At 37.8% G+C, this 18,601-nt stretch overlaps 1 protein-coding gene across 2 annotated transcripts in view; it reads left to right on the forward strand.

Moving 5' to 3' along the window:
* Window positions 1-541: 541 nt before the first annotated feature.
* LOC128987438 (angiopoietin-1 receptor-like) overlaps window positions 542-18,601 on the forward strand; it is a 30,344-nt gene continuing 12,284 nt past the window's right edge. Inside the window, exons 1-7 of one of the 2 annotated variants that reach the window (XM_054408281.1) lie at window positions 542-601; window positions 3,469-3,615; window positions 4,187-4,334; window positions 5,234-5,334; window positions 6,036-6,192; window positions 16,822-16,960; window positions 17,873-18,069. In XM_054408281.1, the coding sequence (XP_054264256.1) occupies window positions 3,544-3,615; window positions 4,187-4,334; window positions 5,234-5,334; window positions 6,036-6,192; window positions 16,822-16,960; window positions 17,873-18,069 (814 nt within the window). In that variant the 5' untranslated portion in view covers window positions 542-601; window positions 3,469-3,543. Of the gene's footprint in view, window positions 602-2,627; window positions 2,721-3,468; window positions 3,616-4,186; window positions 4,335-5,233; window positions 5,335-6,035; window positions 6,193-16,821; window positions 16,961-17,872; window positions 18,070-18,601 lie in introns of those variants that run through there. The other variant, XM_054408280.1, reaches the window with a different exon arrangement.

Genomic DNA, 18,601 nt, shown 5'->3' on the forward strand with positions numbered 1-18,601 from the left:
CTAATAATTTTGACTGTTTTAAATTGTCATACTTTCTAGCTTTATCTAGTTATGGCTTTATTTATATTAAAAAAAAAATACTTACTTTTGACTTAGGTAAGATAAAAAATTTACTTGTGGACATTCCTAATATAAGTTGAATACATACCATCTAGATGTGTTACAAGATTGCCTTAAACTATCAATTTAATTGTTGTTAGGCATAATTTTTATTCAGTAGGTAACAATTTAAATCTAAATACCCACCTAAATTTTGTAAAAATGTGTTTGTATTTATAATTATTAACAGTTAACAGTTGAAAATGTGAAAAGAAATTATTGCGTTGTATGTCAAAATTTATCCGTAGCTATTTTTATAGTATGTAGCTATTTTTTAATGATTTTCAGTGCTAAATCTAGTTTAGCAGATTAGGTAGCCTCTACCAAATAGGTGTTAGGTAATGAAATAATAGATAGCATTGGTAGAGATAAGTACTTTTCAAAACAATGTTATCATTCTGACAGCCTTCTTTGACTAGAGTTTCTGATCATATGTGTTTAAGTGGCAGCTCCCTCCACCACGCAAGATACTACTTTTCCATTTTCGAGACCAACAGTCAATGTGAGTACCACGCTGCAAAAGTATGGCTTTTATAACTTGTTCATATCAGTTAAATGTTGTTCCATAAAATTACAAAAAAACACTAAGCTAGCTTTTTTAGAATTGATGAGTTCAGCTTACATATACCTGAGAAAATTTAGTTGAAATCTAAAAAAAGTTTACGGGCTAATAGGCCTACACATAATAAAAGAACACAAGCATAGCAGTTAGCACTAATATATGGTCCTGATGTAGGACTTCTTCAGAGAAACTCATTCAATCTGAATTTTCTCTTCAACAAACTCTAAAGAAAAAAGGATATAATATTAGTGTTATGCTTTCTGTGTTCTTTGTATCTATTATGGGCTATGGGGTTTAAGCTAGCTAAACTCTATCATTTTACAAAATATTCTTTACTAAACAATTTACTTTCCCTTAAAACACAACTGAGCTACTGGAATTGTATTTTCAGAGATTGTTGTTGAGTAAAATAATTTTGACGTATGAGATCCAGAACTACAATTCCTCAAGTTTACTAGAAAATATTTTTTACTATATGGCACAATTTACCTCACTACCAAAAAAAAAATTCCAGTAGGGTAAAACAGGTATTTTGGATTTAGAGGGTTTGGGAATATGGAATCCAAGAAATTCATAAATTGATGTGTAGTACCAGTATTGATGTGTAGTAGCATATTATCGTTGTTACTATGGTGATCTAAAATTGTATTTTGTTTGCGTATGTCACAAACGTAAATTACGATTTTACATAAACCAATAGATTTCTTTGAGTTGACTTGCTGTCTAAAGTCTAGTAAATAAGTAAGCTGTCTAAAGTCTTACAAAGCTTTTGATGTGTATTTGACATTTTTTTGGAGAAGGAGCCTCTCTTGACCGGTCCCTGCAGTGACCATGATTTAAATAGATTATTTAACGTTTAAAGTCTAAAACTCGACAGCAATTTGCCAATACTAGGTGCTTATGAATAATAGTAAACAAATCAATAATCTTCATTAAAAATATAGGTGTATACATTTAAATAGGTCACCAATGTTTAAAAAACGGTTTCATATTCAGTACTAGTTAGTTGGTTTTGCTCCACAAAATGCAGAAGGGTTAGCTGATGCACTAGGGCACTAGGGAGGCATTTTCTTAATTCTGGAGGGAGCCCTTATAATATTCCGAAAACATCCCCCCCCCCAAATATTCTGAATCTCATAAATAAATGGTATATATTTTGGGATGTTTAATAATTGTAAATTTTTAGAATCTTGCCCCCCTCCATCAAACTACTCATCTCTGTAGAATGTAGCATCTATGTAATAATATAATAAAACTTACTACTTTATTTATAAAAAACATAAAAGTTAATATCTAGTGCAAATGTAAACCTTGTGGTTTTTTTACCCATTGTTAACAATAAATACATACTAAAACTATACCTCTTCAAACCTCCAAGCCTGTGGATATTTTGAGAACATGTATATGAAATGAATAAAACTATATTCCATAATTTTCATGCCAATCGGTTCTATAGCTTCTGAGTTATCAATGGTGCAACAAACAAAATTTTTTTTACTATACAATATAGATTTGTATGTATGGATTTGGTATTCTTTTTCTAAATATATCCAAATATCCTAGTTTTATACAATGTATAAAACTAGGATATTTGGATCAAACAATTCACATGTCATGTGAATAGGGCCCTGTCTCAATTGGGGAGCTGGTGTTTACTATTTATGGTCTGTTATAAATTTGCGTAGATTTCTACTACATTTTTTAAGGACTGTTCATGATAAATTTGATAGTTTCAAACTCCAATCAAATACCTTGTTTTTATCACTCAACTTTGAATTTATTTAATCAAGCTCTTCAATGTGTCTTAAAGATTAGATTCTGGCACTTCAATCACACCTTGCCTCGGAGTGTTGGTTTGTTTACTTAATTTAATTTAAAGTATAACTTTACAGATTGTGGAACAGAGAAAGAAGAATCAAAATTGATTATAAATTGATGTGTCTCTTTTACGCTTACCCTATTAAAGTTTTAAATTTAGTCGTTTGTAAGTTTCCCCCAAACAATGGGATACATGAAACCGATAAATACAAGCGAAAGAAACACCTTTCATTATAAAAAGGTAAATGACATTTTTTGATACAGTTCTAGACGTTAAAAACAAAGTCATTAATTGGCTTTAAACAGTTTAAATATAGCAAGTTTTCTAGGGGGCCCCCAATTTTTGGGGTGTTACACAACCGCCAAACCCCTCGATTGCCCTCCCCCTTGACAAGGTCTAAGAACAGCTATTGCTAAAGAACACATCCCAATAATTATAAAATGCAGTAACTCCAGTTCCAAAAATGAAATATTCTAAGCCGTTATATGCCTTAACACATTCGCTACCGCAGCAGTACTAAATTTTTCATACGGACCAGCGACGCACATATACAATGGCCAGTCTCCACCCATATATGCGACGCCCGGTCACATTAAAATAGACTGTCGTCGCATATTTGCGTCCATGTCCAATGTTATTAAACAGCTTATATCTTCGTAACGGTCTATTTGAAGGCCCTGGGATGAATTCTCCGCAGTGGTCTACAGAGATGTTTGTCGCATATGTGATTGGTCTGTGGATATGATGATTAGTGACGTCACGATAGTTGGCAAAACTGTTTTTTACTTGCTAGATCACTAGCCCGTTGTCTGTGTGTACTGTGAAACAAGGGACACCCGGTATAGATGTGTAATATTAAAATCTATACCTTGGTCCGTGACAATGACCGCAGTGTCGCATATATGTGGCGATCAGTAGCGAACGTGTTAAGAGTGTTGGTTTAGTTCTCATGAAAACTGTCTCAGTAGATGCTCTTTTATTTTCACAGGTATTCAGGCAAAACTCAATTTATCTGATGTAACACAGACATCAATATAATGATGCAACCATCATCCATACAACTATGGGTCAATGGATTTCTCCTGTTTTGATTTGTTTTCTGAGTGGAGTATGTGTGCGATGCCAAACAAATTATGTGAGTACTTACCATAACCACACACACACACACACACACACACATAGCCCAACAGGAAGCATGGCTTTCAGTTACTTTCAAATAACAATTCTCCACAGATTCCTGATTAATTTGAGATTTGACTATAGATACACAACATTCTATGATTCTATTCTCATGTTAAAGATTTTGTTAGTTAGGGCATGAAGAAATTAATTAGTTAAATTGAAACTCATTATTATGAAACTATGAAAGTATTGTGTTCCACTATTGGCTATATACCATTGACTAAATTAAGTGAGCATCAATGATTCCACCCACAGAATTTGTTACTGTAAAATTTTCTTTTGATTTCAATGATTAAACTGGAAGAGCATCTTCATGTAAAATATAACATTTTTTGTAATAATTCCCTCAACTGTTAATTGTTTAATAGTATTCATTTATTTTTCTGCATCAAAACCTAAAATAACTTATTCAAACTAAAATGATAAATTTAATCTAAAAATAACCATTGCAATGATTATCTTCAAAAACTCTCAATACACAGGTATATTCTTGTTTTTGATTGTTGATTTTTTAATCTAAACAGACAAGTCAACTTGATGTTAGAAGAGTTGAGAAATCATCACCTGTTATTTTTATACCGGCAACTGCACCAACAAATCTGCAAGTGATAGCTTCTCCTTATGATCAGTCAAGACAACTCCAACTGAATATATCGTGGGACTCTAGCTCAGGTAGGATGGATTAATGAAAAAACTTTATTTTTAAGTCTTTATTCTAAAGCGGACTCAGTTATAATCTGGTTTTCAAGATAACTTAGATCTAAACTAAAAAACTAAGAAATGATTTGAAACTGAAATTAAACTACATAAACGCGAACTTGAGTTTGAAATAATAGTAAAAATCAAACATAAATAGTAAATACCTAATTAACACATTCGCTGCTGAAAACCTTTAAACAGGCGCTCGCCAATTGCGGCGAGGCCCGGGCGGAGCCCCGACGCGCTAACTGTTACAGCGATCGCTATTGGTATTGAAATATCTCAGTAAGACGAATCACAAAAGAGCAGTGGTGATTGTTCTGCGTTACTCCGAAAGTGGACGTAGTTCACTGAAACACCCAAAGGTAGCTGCCTGGATCAATAACCAGAGTCTTTGTAATACGGCTCGAACTGAGAAAATCCCCGAAAACGGGACAAAAGCATTGCCAGACGGGATTTTACGGGAAATCTTTGTACCAACCTACACCAGAATAAAGCTCGCATTATAAGCTACAGGCTGGTAAAGATTACAACGTTCCCCCGACAATGGCTGAACCACACTGATCCGGCAAACAATGCAATGCGCGCTCCCCCACCGGTGGACCCCCCGCTCCTCAGCAGAGAAGTTTAAGTACCTACAAGGTTAAGTTTTGTAAAACGAGCTACTGGTTTCCATTGTTTTAAGTCAATGTCATGTTGGCTCATCTAAACTAAATGAATGAAACTTCTCCAGAGCAACAAAAAAAAAAAAACTAGCTTTTAATCATTTCCCACATATTGATTTGGCTTTTTATAACCAAGTATTACCATTTGCAATTGGCTTCCAACCTGATGTTAGTTTTTTTTTTCAATAATTTTTCATTTTATTTCAGATGGTCCTCAAGCAACGAGCTTCAATCTCCATGCATTGTCTCTTAATGAATTGGATGACCGATGTAATACAGAACCTTACTATGAATACATAGAAAACCCTGTAAGTGTGTAGCAAACTAATTTAAACACTATAGCAGAATAAGAGTCAAAGAGATCATATTTATTATTTAACAACTCTTGAGAAAAACAATAATTACTGGTACATTCAAAAACTAATGAAGAATAAGAGGTTTGGCATTTTTACAAAAAGTCATCTCGGTAAATGAGATAAAACAATTATGAGCATTTTTTGTTTGGAAAGAAAAGGGTATATTTTTCTTCTAGACCTCTTTTTTTCTTTTTTTTTAAGAGGTTGGCGGCCTCTTTTAACCTTGCATTTGCCCGCCCTCATAGACTAAGCGCCCGTGCGTGGATCATTTACAGCAAAGCAAGGAGTGAGCCGGTACAGTACAAAGGTGAACTGTACTGATAAAATGTTATCGGCAGTGACCAGGATCCGAACCCACGACATCGCTGTCTTGGGCCTGAAGTCTGCGACGCTACCGACTGAGCCACCGACTCACTACTAACTCTTACAAAAACAAATCCAATACAACGTACCTATACCTATGCTGCCTAAAATTAAAATAAGGCTTCTATAAATGATTTATAAAATAGTTATAACAAATAAAAATAAAAATACTCACGAATAGACCAATACAAGTATGATGAAATTTCCATGAATTGACGAATAATGAGATTAATTATGAGATTAAATAAGGTTTTAGGGACTTGAATTCTGAATGTGATGATAATTTTTAGAACACAAGAATGTGGGTGATTTATCCTAAAACAATGAGTGAAGTGGACAATCACGTCAGCAGTTTCATAGTCCTGCCTGGATGTTCCTACAGAGTAAAACTTGAGGCCAACCCTCATGATGGAAGAACTTACATACAAACTGACTACAAAGTACCTGGTAACATTGTATCATTTAAGTTCAATAGTAACCATACTCCAAAATCTGTAATGTAAGCTATAAAATTGAAAGAAATACAAACACAGTAGTCAATTTCAAGAAATTGAAACATCTTTTCCTTGAGCACCCAAGGTTTGTGTATTGGCCATCTAGAGCAGGGGTCTCCATCTTATGGCCCGTAGCCACATTCGGCCCGGGAACAGATTTTATTCGGCTTGCAAAGGCCAAATTATACTTTTATACTTTTTATACTTTTTTCAATGAAATGGCGACCATACAAAGTAGGTATTTTAAGCCAATACTCATTACTAAGAAATAATAATTTTCCTACAGTCACCCGACAAAGTTGGCTTCCTTGTACTGTTTATAGTACAGAAAGCTGCTAATTGCTGCATATTTATACTTTGTCGTACGGTTTACTTTAGCGCACATCAGGATTCCAACGAAGCAACACAAAACAGCGTGGTTCTATTATGCACGTAATCCGTGTACGCTTGGAAATAGGTTGGTAACACAAAGGTAACACTTAAAGATAATAATACTATGAGCAGCTGATTGACTATTATAACTACGATTTAACCTGTCATTTCATGTTTATAGTTTCGGTATTTCTGGACTTTCCTTTAAAAAGTTTTTAAAACTTTTCTACGATCTTAATAAACAAGAAAATGCCTTTAAAGCATTTTTTTTAGGCGCGGAAACCACTTCAAATTACAAAAACATATTGAACTATATTCTCAAGTCGCGGAGCACATTTCTTGCCGAGGAAAAATAGCGGAGTGATACAGACCGGGTACTACTTTCTCTAGGGCACCTATTTGTGTTGCCAGCTGAACCTAAAAACGTATTGTATAGTGTTTGAAAGACTAATTATTTATATGCTTTATAGTGACTGTAGGAAAAATATTATGTGTAACACGAGTGCAAAAGGCCTTTGCTGCACGCGGCTCGAGCGTAAACATTGCTCTCGTGTGCAGCAAAGTGCCACTTTGCCCACTAGTTACACAAATAACTATTTTATGATCATACACAGCGATGATCGTTAAAGTTGAGGTAACATTCCTGACCGTATCTTGTGATCTTGGCGATACCGTAATCGTCGTGAGCATTGCGGTCTCGCTAAAACCAGATCACTTGTGATGGCGACAACAATTGTCACCATATTGTACCTTTTTGCACTGAAATGTTAACAGTCAGCCCAACTTTCCTCTAAAAATTGACAGTGTGGCCCTTGGGTAAAACAGGTAAGAGACCCCTGATCTAGAGTAACATACATTTTTTTTAACAAAGTGTCTGAAAGCTAAACGTTGTTTTTGTATGGAGCTCCTTGTAAGTCAAGTTTAGAACTCATACACTTGGGTTTTCACCAGTTTTTTTGTGCCGTAGAGAGTTATGTCCGACCAATGACTGAGCAGTAAAAGGCATTGTCTTCTGGCCATGAAATAGCGTGAATTGAGGGGTCGGTATCTGTATTGTCCTAGTGAGCAATACATGAGGAGCTCTAGTCACCTGATAGTGGTAGAGCCTGGTGTTTGATACCGGTACGCTATAAACATGAAATCAAACATAATTAAATCTTTGGAAATCCCCAGGACTCAAAAGGTCTAGAACACATCTTAAAGTCTAATAATGGATACTGTTGGGGGCGTAATGGGTGAAAATGAAAATAATTAATAACTCGAAGGACCAGAACTAATTAATAGTTCAAGAGAAAAATAATTAAATTAGAGAAAATGGCGAATCTGCAATTTGAAGGGCACTGAGGTCCCGAGATGGAATAAAATGTCTTGGGAGGGGCAAATGAGATTAGTTTTAGAGTCTAATTAAAACACACACAAAACTTTAAGGTTGTACCTTGAGTCCAATTATCCAAAGGTGGAGAGTATGGCAGCGGCGTCGTCTATGGTGGAGCGATGGCGGATGGCGGAGTCCTTAGACCGAGTGCTTCTGTTTTGTAGAATTTTGGAGAACGCAACGCACCCAAGTTCATAATCACAAAGAGCTCACTAATACGCGGAAGTCGCGGTGAAAACGTACGGAAAGTCTAGAAGTAATACACGGACGCGCACACACTGTCTTGAGGTTTGAAGAGTCTGAAAGCACTAGATCACAATTTAAGTAATTTAATCACAAACAAAAGGGGGAAATTAAAATGTATATATAGTTAAATGTACTATAGAGGAGAGGGAGGCCAGATATAATTAATCTATAGCCTAAAAATACGTTTAAGAGAGGTAAAATGGGCAATTAATGTCCCGAGATACGAGAAACGGAATACACCGTGAGTTATGGACGCCGACCGTGGACAGACAGACGCCGATCGCCGGCTTCACACTTTGAAAAATGCAATTGCGGTTTAGAGGGGTCTAGGAATTCGATGGCCAATAGGAAATGCGATTGAAGCAAACACGGCGTCAGGTGATTCATGGGTATGTAGTACAGGAAAATAGGCCTTACTGTGGCGGGAAATTCGAGCAGGCTTAGCAATCTCATTTGAATATTGAAAGCGGGAGTCTATTTACAATAAATTGGTACTGAGACTAAATAATATTACAATAAATGTGGTGATTTATATACACATTAGCATGATTAATTAACCAGTGACTTAATTAACATAATGATTAATTTCTAAATACTCTAAAAATATGAATACCGAACATTCCGGCCCCCTTGAAGCATTACAGCTTCAACAGACAATTAATTAAAAAACACAAGAGCAAACGTAAACCACACTTAAATCTAATATGTACATAGAGTAGGTTTCTTGGACTTAGTCTTCATTGCATGGCAGAGGGAAGACCTTGTGAACAGGCCGTGTGAAAGTCCCAGAAGCTGTCTTCACTGTGACGACTCGAACTGTTCCATCAGCGCCAGGGTGAGTGGAGACGATGCGTCCAAGAGGCCAGGTGAGTGGAGGTGAATTGGAGTGAATGAGCACCAAGTCTCCGGTCTTCAAATTCTCATGAGGGGTGGTCCACTTGGATCGCTGCTGGAGGGAGTGGAGATATTCAAGCTGCCAACGCCTCCAGATACGCTGGTGAAAAGCCTGGACAAGCTGCCACTGACGAAGACGATTGAAGGGCACTTCAGACAGGTGAGGTTCCGGCAGGGCAACTAATGGAGCTCCGATGAGGAAATGTCCAGGGGTCAGCACAGAAATTTCGGAAGGGTCTGAACTAAGAGCTGTAAGAGGGCGCGAGTTTAGCATTGCCTCTACTTGAATGGACAAAGTTTGAAATTGGGTTAAAGTTAAAATGGTTTCACCAATTACCCGTTTCAGATGGTATTTTGCACTTTTAACGGCACTTTCCCATAAGCCACCTTGATGAGGTGCAGAGGGGGGGTTGAAATGGAAGTTAATTCCTTTGGGGGTGGTGAAATGAACAATTTTGTCCTGCGAATCAGGTGTAAGGATGGTTTCACGGATTACCTTGCGTAATTCCGAGTTTGCACCAACAAAGTTGGTTCCGCAGTCAGAATACAGATCGGAACAGAGTCCGCGTCTCGACACAAAACGTGTGAGAGCGGCAATGAAGCCTGAGGTGGTAAGATCGGTGACTACCTCTATATGAATAGCTTTGGTAGCCATGCAGATAAAAATACACAAATAGACCTTAATCTGTCTAAGAGCTTTGAGACTGCAAACGCGAACACTAAATGGTCCGGCGTAATCTACGCCTGTAGATGAGAATGGACGAGTAGGATTGACCCGATGAGCAGGTAAATCACCCATTAGAGGGATTTTGTTTCGTGGTTTATTTTTAAAGCACACAAGACACTTAAATATGCGCGAGCGGATAACGCTCCTGGCCGATAGAATCCACACTTTTCGGGCGAGTAGTGATTGAGTTAGTTGCGGACCTGAGTGCAAGTGTACCTGGTGGTAAAAGTCTATAAGCAAATTCACTACAGTATGAGACTTGGGTAGAACAATAGGGTGACGTATGTCATGAGCAAGCGAACAATGTGACAATCGGCCACCGACGCGTATGAGACCATTAGGGTCGAGGAAGGGGGTGAGTTTCTGTAATTGTGCAGAACATATTGAGCCTTTGTTCAATAATTTAATATCCGCACTGAAATGGAGTTTTTGCACTAGTTTAAAAATTGTCACTTCCGCTAGATTTAATTCACTGAGTTTTAAGTGTCCAGAGAGTTTGTTTTTAGACCTGGAATAGTTTATGAATCGTAGTACATAAGCTAGCACACGGGTTAGTTTCAACCAAGATGAATATTTAGACAATAAGTCCCATTCCGAAGGGGCGACTGTTGCACTAAGTACACTAAGAGGAGTTTCTTTAATTTCGTCCGTGGGAGTGAGTTCAGACGGCGAAAAACATGAGGGGGGCCAGTTGGCCGCAGGGAGCTGTAACCATGGTGGGCCAGTCCACCATAAGGGATGGTCAATGAGAGATGAGGCTAGAATTCCTCGTGAGGCACAATCAGCGGGGTTTTCCGTCCCTTTTATGTGCCGCCACTGATAACTGGGAATGATTTCTTGCACTTGGGCTACACGATTAGCCACAAAGGTCTTTAGTCTGTATGGAGGTGTTTGTAGCCAAGTAAGAACTACAGATGAGTCACTCCACAATACAGTGGTATTCGTAGTAAGAGAGTTAAATTGTTTTTCACAATAATGCACTAGTTTTGATAAGAGGTGAGCTGCACACAATTCCAAGCGGGGTAAAGTTACCTTTTTTAACGGGGCAACACGAGTCTTAGACAATATTTGTTTCACAATGACTGTTTTGTCACTGGATTCACACCGGAAATACACTACCGCGGCATAACCGCATTCCGATGCATCACAGAAACCGTGAAGCTCGATATCAGAGGAGTGAGCGAGCGGAAACGCTCGGGGGATCTTAATTTGACCGAGGTGGTCTTTAGTGTTACTAGTGAACACATGCCACTTATGTGCGAGATCAGAAGGGAGAGGGTCGTCCCAATCAAGACCTTGAGTCCATAGTAATTGCATGAAGCATTTTGCTACCATGATTAATGGGGACAAAAATCCACAGGGGTCATATAGTTTGGCAATAAAGCTGAGCACGGAGCGCTTAGTCAGCTTTTCAGACGGGGGGTTGAAAGCGTAACAGAAACAGTCTTCTTCAGGAGACCAATGGAGACCTAGGATGGAGTACTGGGGAAGCTGAGCGTCTTGCAGGAAACTTGGAGTCTCTAGATGTTCCGAAGGAAATTTTTCTAGAAGAGCAGAGGAGTTGGAGGCCCACTTGCGAAGTTCAAAGCCACCACGATGTAGAAGTTGGATAAGTTGGTCCTGTAGTTCAAGAGCAGCCTCAACGGAGTCAGCACCCGTGATAATGTCGTCCACGTAGGTGTGATGACGTAGAGAGTGAGAAGCCTGAGGGAAGGCATCACCTTCGTCTTCCGCTAACTGCATTAAAGTTTTAATAGCAAGGTAGGGGGAGCTGTTCATGCCGTAGGTGACGGTAGTAAGTTGAAACGTAGAGATTTCCTTTGAAGGGTCGTCACGCCACAGAATCAGTTGAAACTTTTGATCGTCAGGGTGCACTTGTATTTGGCGGTACATTTGCCGAATGTCACATGAAAACACAATTTTATGAGAGCGGAAGTTCAAAACTACGTCACAAATGTCAGTTTGTAATTTACGTCCTGTCAAAAGAATATCGTTTAAGGAGTGACCGGAACTGGTTTTGCTACTGGCGTCAAACACTGTCCTTAAATTGGTCGTGCTAGAGTCCTTCAGTACCCCATGATGAGGTAGGAAGTAGTGTGGGTGTATGTCTTCAACAAAATCTAGTTTTGTCATATGGCCGAGAGTTTGATATTCAGACATGAACGTCTTATACAAGTGTGAAAAATGGGGTTGAGCTTTAAATTTCTGCTCAATAGACAACAAGCGCTTTTCAGCAATGGGCCTAGATTGGCCTAGAATGGAGGGGTCCGTCTTGAACGGAAGTCGCACAACATAACGACCTGATTGATCACGAGAGTGTGATTTTTTATAGTATTCATCACAAAGAAGCTCTTCCTGTGACTTAACCTGGAAGTGAGGGGGTTCCTCCTGTTGCCAAAAACGTTGCAGGGAAGAGTGTAGTGAATTATCACTAACAGAGAGAAGAGAGATCGCAAAACCTGACACGGGTTCCGAGTTAGTTGCACAGGGAGCTTTACCCATCAGAATAAAGCCAAGATGAGTACCTATCACATGAGGCATGTGCGTGCCGAGGGAGTAACTTTCATGAGTCCAGAGGAGGGGTAGCAGAGAACTACCTATAAGCACGTCAATGCCACCAGGCAAGTGAAAAGTAGGATCAGCTAGAACATAGGGCTTGATTTTTGTTAGCACTTCCGGTGATATAGGGGAGCGAGGTAAGTCGACGGAAATCTTATCAAGAATATGGAATTGATGGTCAGTGGCTATTACTCGACCTGAGAGAGTTTCAAGATTCAAGTAAGTTGACCCTTTAGTACAGGAAGCCATTTGAGAAAGACCAGATATTTTGAGTTGAGAAGACTGGCGTTTTATATTCAGGAGATTCGCAGCGCGTTCTGAGAGCAAATCACACATACTGCCAGTATCTAGTAGAGCACGAAACACATGAGAGATACCCTGAGGGGAAGTCAACTTGACCAAGGCGGTGCCGAGTAATACAGTATAATTACCCGAAGTCGTACATGAGTTATTTTGGGCAGAATAATTGCTTACATCCGCGACAGTGGCGGAGATAGAGGCTTGTGAATTAACATCACCAGTCTGAGTGTGAGATGGACCTGAAGTGGTCGGGGAAGTTCTTTGACCTTGAGGTCGAAAAGACATCTGAGAGGTTTGATTATTATCACCAAGGTGTAAGAGAGAGTGGTGTCGCTGTTTACATGTGCGACAAGTGAACTGAGAGCGGCATTCTTTGGAGCTATGTTCACCCAAGCAAGAAAAACAACGATTATGTTTTTTAACAATGGCGTGTCGCTCTCGAGGAGATTTATTTTGAAATACGTCACAAGTGTAAACTTTGTGATCATTTTTGTTACAAACAAAACATTTGTTATAGACAGGACTATTTTTAGTCTGAGAGCTATGAGAGGGGGGAGCATTAGATCTCGAAGTAGCTACCATGGCTAGGCCTACGTCAGACCGGAAATGCACCTTTTTTGGTATGGTTTTGTGAGGTGAAGGTTGAACGCTTCTGTGGGCCGATGACATGTTATGTATGTTAGCATCTTCTGTCTGCGAACATTCTTGGTTAAGAAATTTTATTATTTCACCAATTTCTGGTAATGAATGAGTAACTGGATCTTCGGTTTGACTGGAACGGAACGATTCAAGTTTTTTACGTAGTTCCTGGTCCATTTTACGCAAAAGGAGTGCGGACAATAGGGGGTTGTTGTCACTAACGTCACAATTTAATGCCTTAAGAGCTTGTGTGTGTTCCGTAAACAGGTTTACAAATTGGCGCAAACCTTTGAGTGAAGTTGCCGTAATGTTTGGCAGGTCCAACAATTGGTTAAGATGCAATGATTGCAATCTTCGATTGTTGTGATATCTGTCACGTAACAATTCATAGGCGACTAGATAATTAGGAGCGGTGAGATTTAAACTCCTTATTAAATTGAGAGGCTCCCCATTTAAGACAGAGAGTAAGTACTGGAATTTCATAACAGAGGATAATGAAGCATTACGGTGGATTGCAGTGTCAAAAAGATTGATAAAACTTGTCCACGTTAATGGATCGCCAGAGAATTTTTGTAAGTCCAGTTTAGGTAATCGTACTTGTGAGCTTGGATGAGTTTCTGAAACAGAAAACGATTCACTGAACGCGGAAGGGGTTTTTGGTGGTTCTGAGGGAACCAGAGTTTCAATCGTAGCTTGAATGTGAGAGAACATGTCTTCAATAGCATCTTGATCATTGGAAAGAGTCTTATCATCGATCCCTTCATCTTCCAGAACGAAGGCACGTTGAAGGTTATTTTCAAATTCACTGCGTTTCTTTTTTATTTCCAACGCGTAAGCGGATAATTTCTTAAGTTGTAATGGTGTTAGAGGGTCGATTTGAGTTGATAATTCATCTACGGTAGCCTTAAGTTTTTCAAAACGTGATTTAATCAGCGCCGTAGAACGGGTGTAGATTGCGGACTTAAAATCAGATGCTTTAGGAGGCATTGTGAAGTGTTCACTTGAAAGTATTCACACGAAAATGGAAGTTGTGGGTACACAAAAGGCTTGTAGCTAGGCCTATGAATGGTATTAGCTTAACAATGTAGTAATTAATTGTCCGCTGAATAATATAGAGATAAAATATTATAAATATCTAAAACATATATCCACCTACTTTGTAGCTTAATTGAGGCAAATAGTGAAAAACACTAAGTTATCAACACGTTAAATAGCAATAAAATATTTTTAAATGAGTGTGGCAGGTTTAATTCGATTTTCAAACTATAAATCAACAATTGAGCTTAGTTGAAAGTATTCAAGTACGGTAATAATAATGCACAATAAAACAAGAGATATGATAGAACAAATGAATGAGTCACATGAAAGTTCACCGTTATTTACAAAAATAATAAATGGATGTAAATAAGTTTAATGAGAGTAGGCCTCATTAATGAAACAGTGTAGAATAATCCTTAGTAAACAAGAATTGCAACATAAAGAGTAAGTTATTACCCTAATAAATGAGAAAGGAACATAAAATTATAACCATCAATGAAATATGAATCACAATACAAATACGCTAGCTAACAGTTTTGTTTATACTGCAACACTAGTAATAAGAACCAGTAAAAACGGTTATTTTGAACTATTTATTAAAATGTTAATTGACAAGATAAAATTACCTTAAATATAATATCGCACGTTTGTCAACCAAAATTACAGAGATGAACTAATTTAACTTTACTTCATTTAAAATCAAAATTCAGAAAGCATAAACAATGTTAAATAACAATGACAAATTATTGTTTATTTAGTACGATATTCAAAAGAGCAATATTGATTCAAAGAATAATAGTAAATACCTAATAATAACCTAATAGTTGGTTATTAATAATATCAATCAACCTTATTACACAATACACCTTAAATGAGAAAATGTAAGAACAACAACAAACACTGTACAGTGAGTGACAGTTGAGATATGCGTCTGCTACTAGTGTCGGCCGTCTGCACGCGACTAAATCCCGCAACTAAAACTAAATCCCGTTTTCGGGATAAAAAAGCCAAGTAGGGAAAAATTGTCTACTACTAGAGAGAACAGCAAATTGTACATGATTGTGACCTGCGCAGACGCGCGAGTGGAGAGAGATTGCTAAGCCACGCCCACGAACGGAACGAACGCGAGCCGATATTTTACCAATATGGCGAAAATTGAAAATTGCAGATCGCTAAAAATATGGTTGATGATGAAAATTGGCTGAAATTAATTACCACAGGACTTTAGACAATGAATCCGGCTCGAAGGACCAAATGTTGGGGGCGTAATGGGTGAAAATGAAAATAATTAATAACTCGAAGGACCAGAACTAATTAATAGTTCAAGAGAAAAATAATTAAATTAGAGAAAATGGCGAATCTGCAATTTGAAGGGCACTGAGGTCCCGAGATGGAATAAAATGTCTTGGGAGGGGCAAATGAGATTAGTTTTAGAGTCTAATTAAAACACACACAAAACTTTAAGGTTGTACCTTGAGTCCAATTATCCAAAGGTGGAGAGTATGGCAGCGGCGTCGTCTATGGTGGAGCGATGGCGGATGGCGGAGTCCTTAGACCGAGTGCTTCTGTTTTGTAGAATTTTGGAGAACGCAACGCACCCAAGTTCATAATCACAAAGAGCTCACTAATACGCGGAAGTCGCGGTGAAAACGTACGGAAAGTCTAGAAGTAATACACGGACGCGCACACACTGTCTTGAGGTTTGAAGAGTCTGAAAGCACTAGATCACAATTTAAGTAATTTAATCACAAACAAAAGGGGGAAATTAAAATGTATATATAGTTAAATGTACTATAGAGGAGAGGGAGGCCAGATATAATTAATCTATAGCCTAAAAATACGTTTAAGAGAGGTAAAATGGGCAATTAATGTCCCGAGATACGAGAAACGGAATACACCGTGAGTTATGGACGCCGACCGTGGACAGACAGACGCCGATCGCCGGCTTCACACTTTGAAAAATGCAATTGCGGTTTAGAGGGGTCTAGGAATTCGATGGCCAATAGGAAATGCGATTGAAGCAAACACGGCGTCAGGTGATTCATGGGTATGTAGTACAGGAAAATAGGCCTTACTGTGGCGGGAAATTCGAGCAGGCTTAGCAATCTCATTTGAATATTGAAAGCGGGAGTCTATTTACAATAAATTGGTACTGAGACTAAATAATATTACAATAAATGTGGTGATTTATATACACATTAGCATGATTAATTAACCAGTGACTTAATTAACATAATGATTAATTTCTAAATACTCTAAAAATATGAATACCGAACAGATACATTATAGAAACTAAATGGTACGATTAAAAATCTTAATGCTGCAACTGCAACTGCTAGTGAATGAATGCAACTTTAGGTCATAAGATGTTTGTAGCCTATATTTTGTGAGCAACAATATATTTATGAATAACAAAAACAATCTTTTTTCAGATTGTGTCGAACAGATTTGCAGGTGTCAGCAAACTGAAAGTCTGCCATTACCTAAACTTGAGGTTAAAAGTAATAAAAATATAGTAAACATAACATGGTTCACAGATGAAGCGTACAATATTTCAAAGTTCATTTTAAGGTATGCAAATGTATTAAATAACTCCAATAAGGTTAAAATGCCTGTTGTCACCACTAGCACTGAATATTTGATAAAATCATTGACTTTTTATGCTGAAGTATTCATCGTATCTATAAGCTATTAGATTAAATATCTCCCTCATAGATTTACAGTGGCGGTTCCAAGGGGGGCTACAGGGTCTAAATACCTCCCATTGGACCCTGGAAATATAAATTTAAACATAGAATTCACCCTAGAAATGTAACATAGTGCTTTTGGATATAGTTCCATGCATTAAAAATGGCCATAGAAAGTCACCAAACTGCTTTAAAAATAAAATTTTCCAGAGGAGTATCCCAGAAACACCCCCCCCCCCCCCCCGCCCCCGGTATCCCTTCCCTTGACATAGTTCTAGAACTACCACTGCAGATTTATCACCCTTATGGATCAGCTAAGTACAATTTTAAGGTTTAAGTTGTCTCTAGAGAGTGTCTTTTTATTTACTATTTTTATTATATAACCACATTTTAAATTAATTCAATCTAACAATGTATTTACAAACTGTTGAATGTCATGTTGTATTATAACCAACAAATTATTACTTTGTCGTCAACAGCTTGACTTCACCAACAAAAAATACACGTCAAACCTCAAACTAATTACTAAACCAGGCTTCTGATATCACAATACTGTAGGTTGAGAAGTCTACTTGCATTAGTAAAAGTCAGCATTGGAAACCGTAGCCAAATTTTTACAAGAAACATATAGTCTTTAGTGCCAGTGTGCCATTATGCACAAGTTCAATTTTTTCTTTTAGTTTTGATACTACAACATCTGAGCAGTTGATCCATGGTTATTTTAGAGATAAAAGTCTACTGTTATAATTAAAGGCAATAAAATAAAAATTAATAAACATTTTTTATCCTGTAATAGAGCTGGGCCTCTGCTGCACCACAGCGGTAACATAGGGGTGTACAACCTGAGCTGGCGGGTTGAGGTGCTGTCAGTCGAAGGATTGACACTCTACCATCTGCAGTACAAGGCTGCAGGCCCGGGCAGATACGCAGCAACTCTGCAAGTTGTAGACTCTCATCAGTGTTTGGGGACTGAACAACAAACTGTGTTTTTAGGTAACCTGTCATGTTTAAACCTACAAGGATAATTATAGTTCGGCCGCTTAGAAAACGACCTCCTCCAGCATTGGTTTAGCATTAGCGCGCAGGTCGTTTTCTAAGCGGCCGAACTATAGCTTAGTGTCCTTGAAACAATGATGATTTTGAATATAACTACGGAACACTTCTATATTGTTATCATTGGCCTTTTTTAAACAGAAGTAGACATCTCATAATGGACCAGCCACAGCCATTTTTCAATTTAAAAAGGTTTTGAATTTTAAGTTTTTTTGTATTTATTTTTATTTGAATGAACCAATCACAGAGTCCGGTACAGTCTAAAATTCTATATTTATATATATTTTTATTATTTATATCTTATATCTGATTTATATCTTGGTGTAGCCAAGTAAATATCTACCTATCTTAAGTCTAATAACTATTGATAGCACTAGACATTCCATCCCAATGTTAATGTTGCAGCTAATTTTAATAAAAAATGGGTATAGTTGAGTTGAGCCAACAACAGATTGCCCTAAAGTGGTAGAGC

This window comes from Macrosteles quadrilineatus, unplaced genomic scaffold (genome assembly GCF_028750875.1).
Source record: "Macrosteles quadrilineatus isolate MER2022 unplaced genomic scaffold, UCM_ALF_1.0 Scaffold_2__2_contigs__length_208266976, whole genome shotgun sequence".
Classification (NCBI taxonomy): domain Eukaryota; kingdom Metazoa; phylum Arthropoda; class Insecta; order Hemiptera; family Cicadellidae; genus Macrosteles; species Macrosteles quadrilineatus.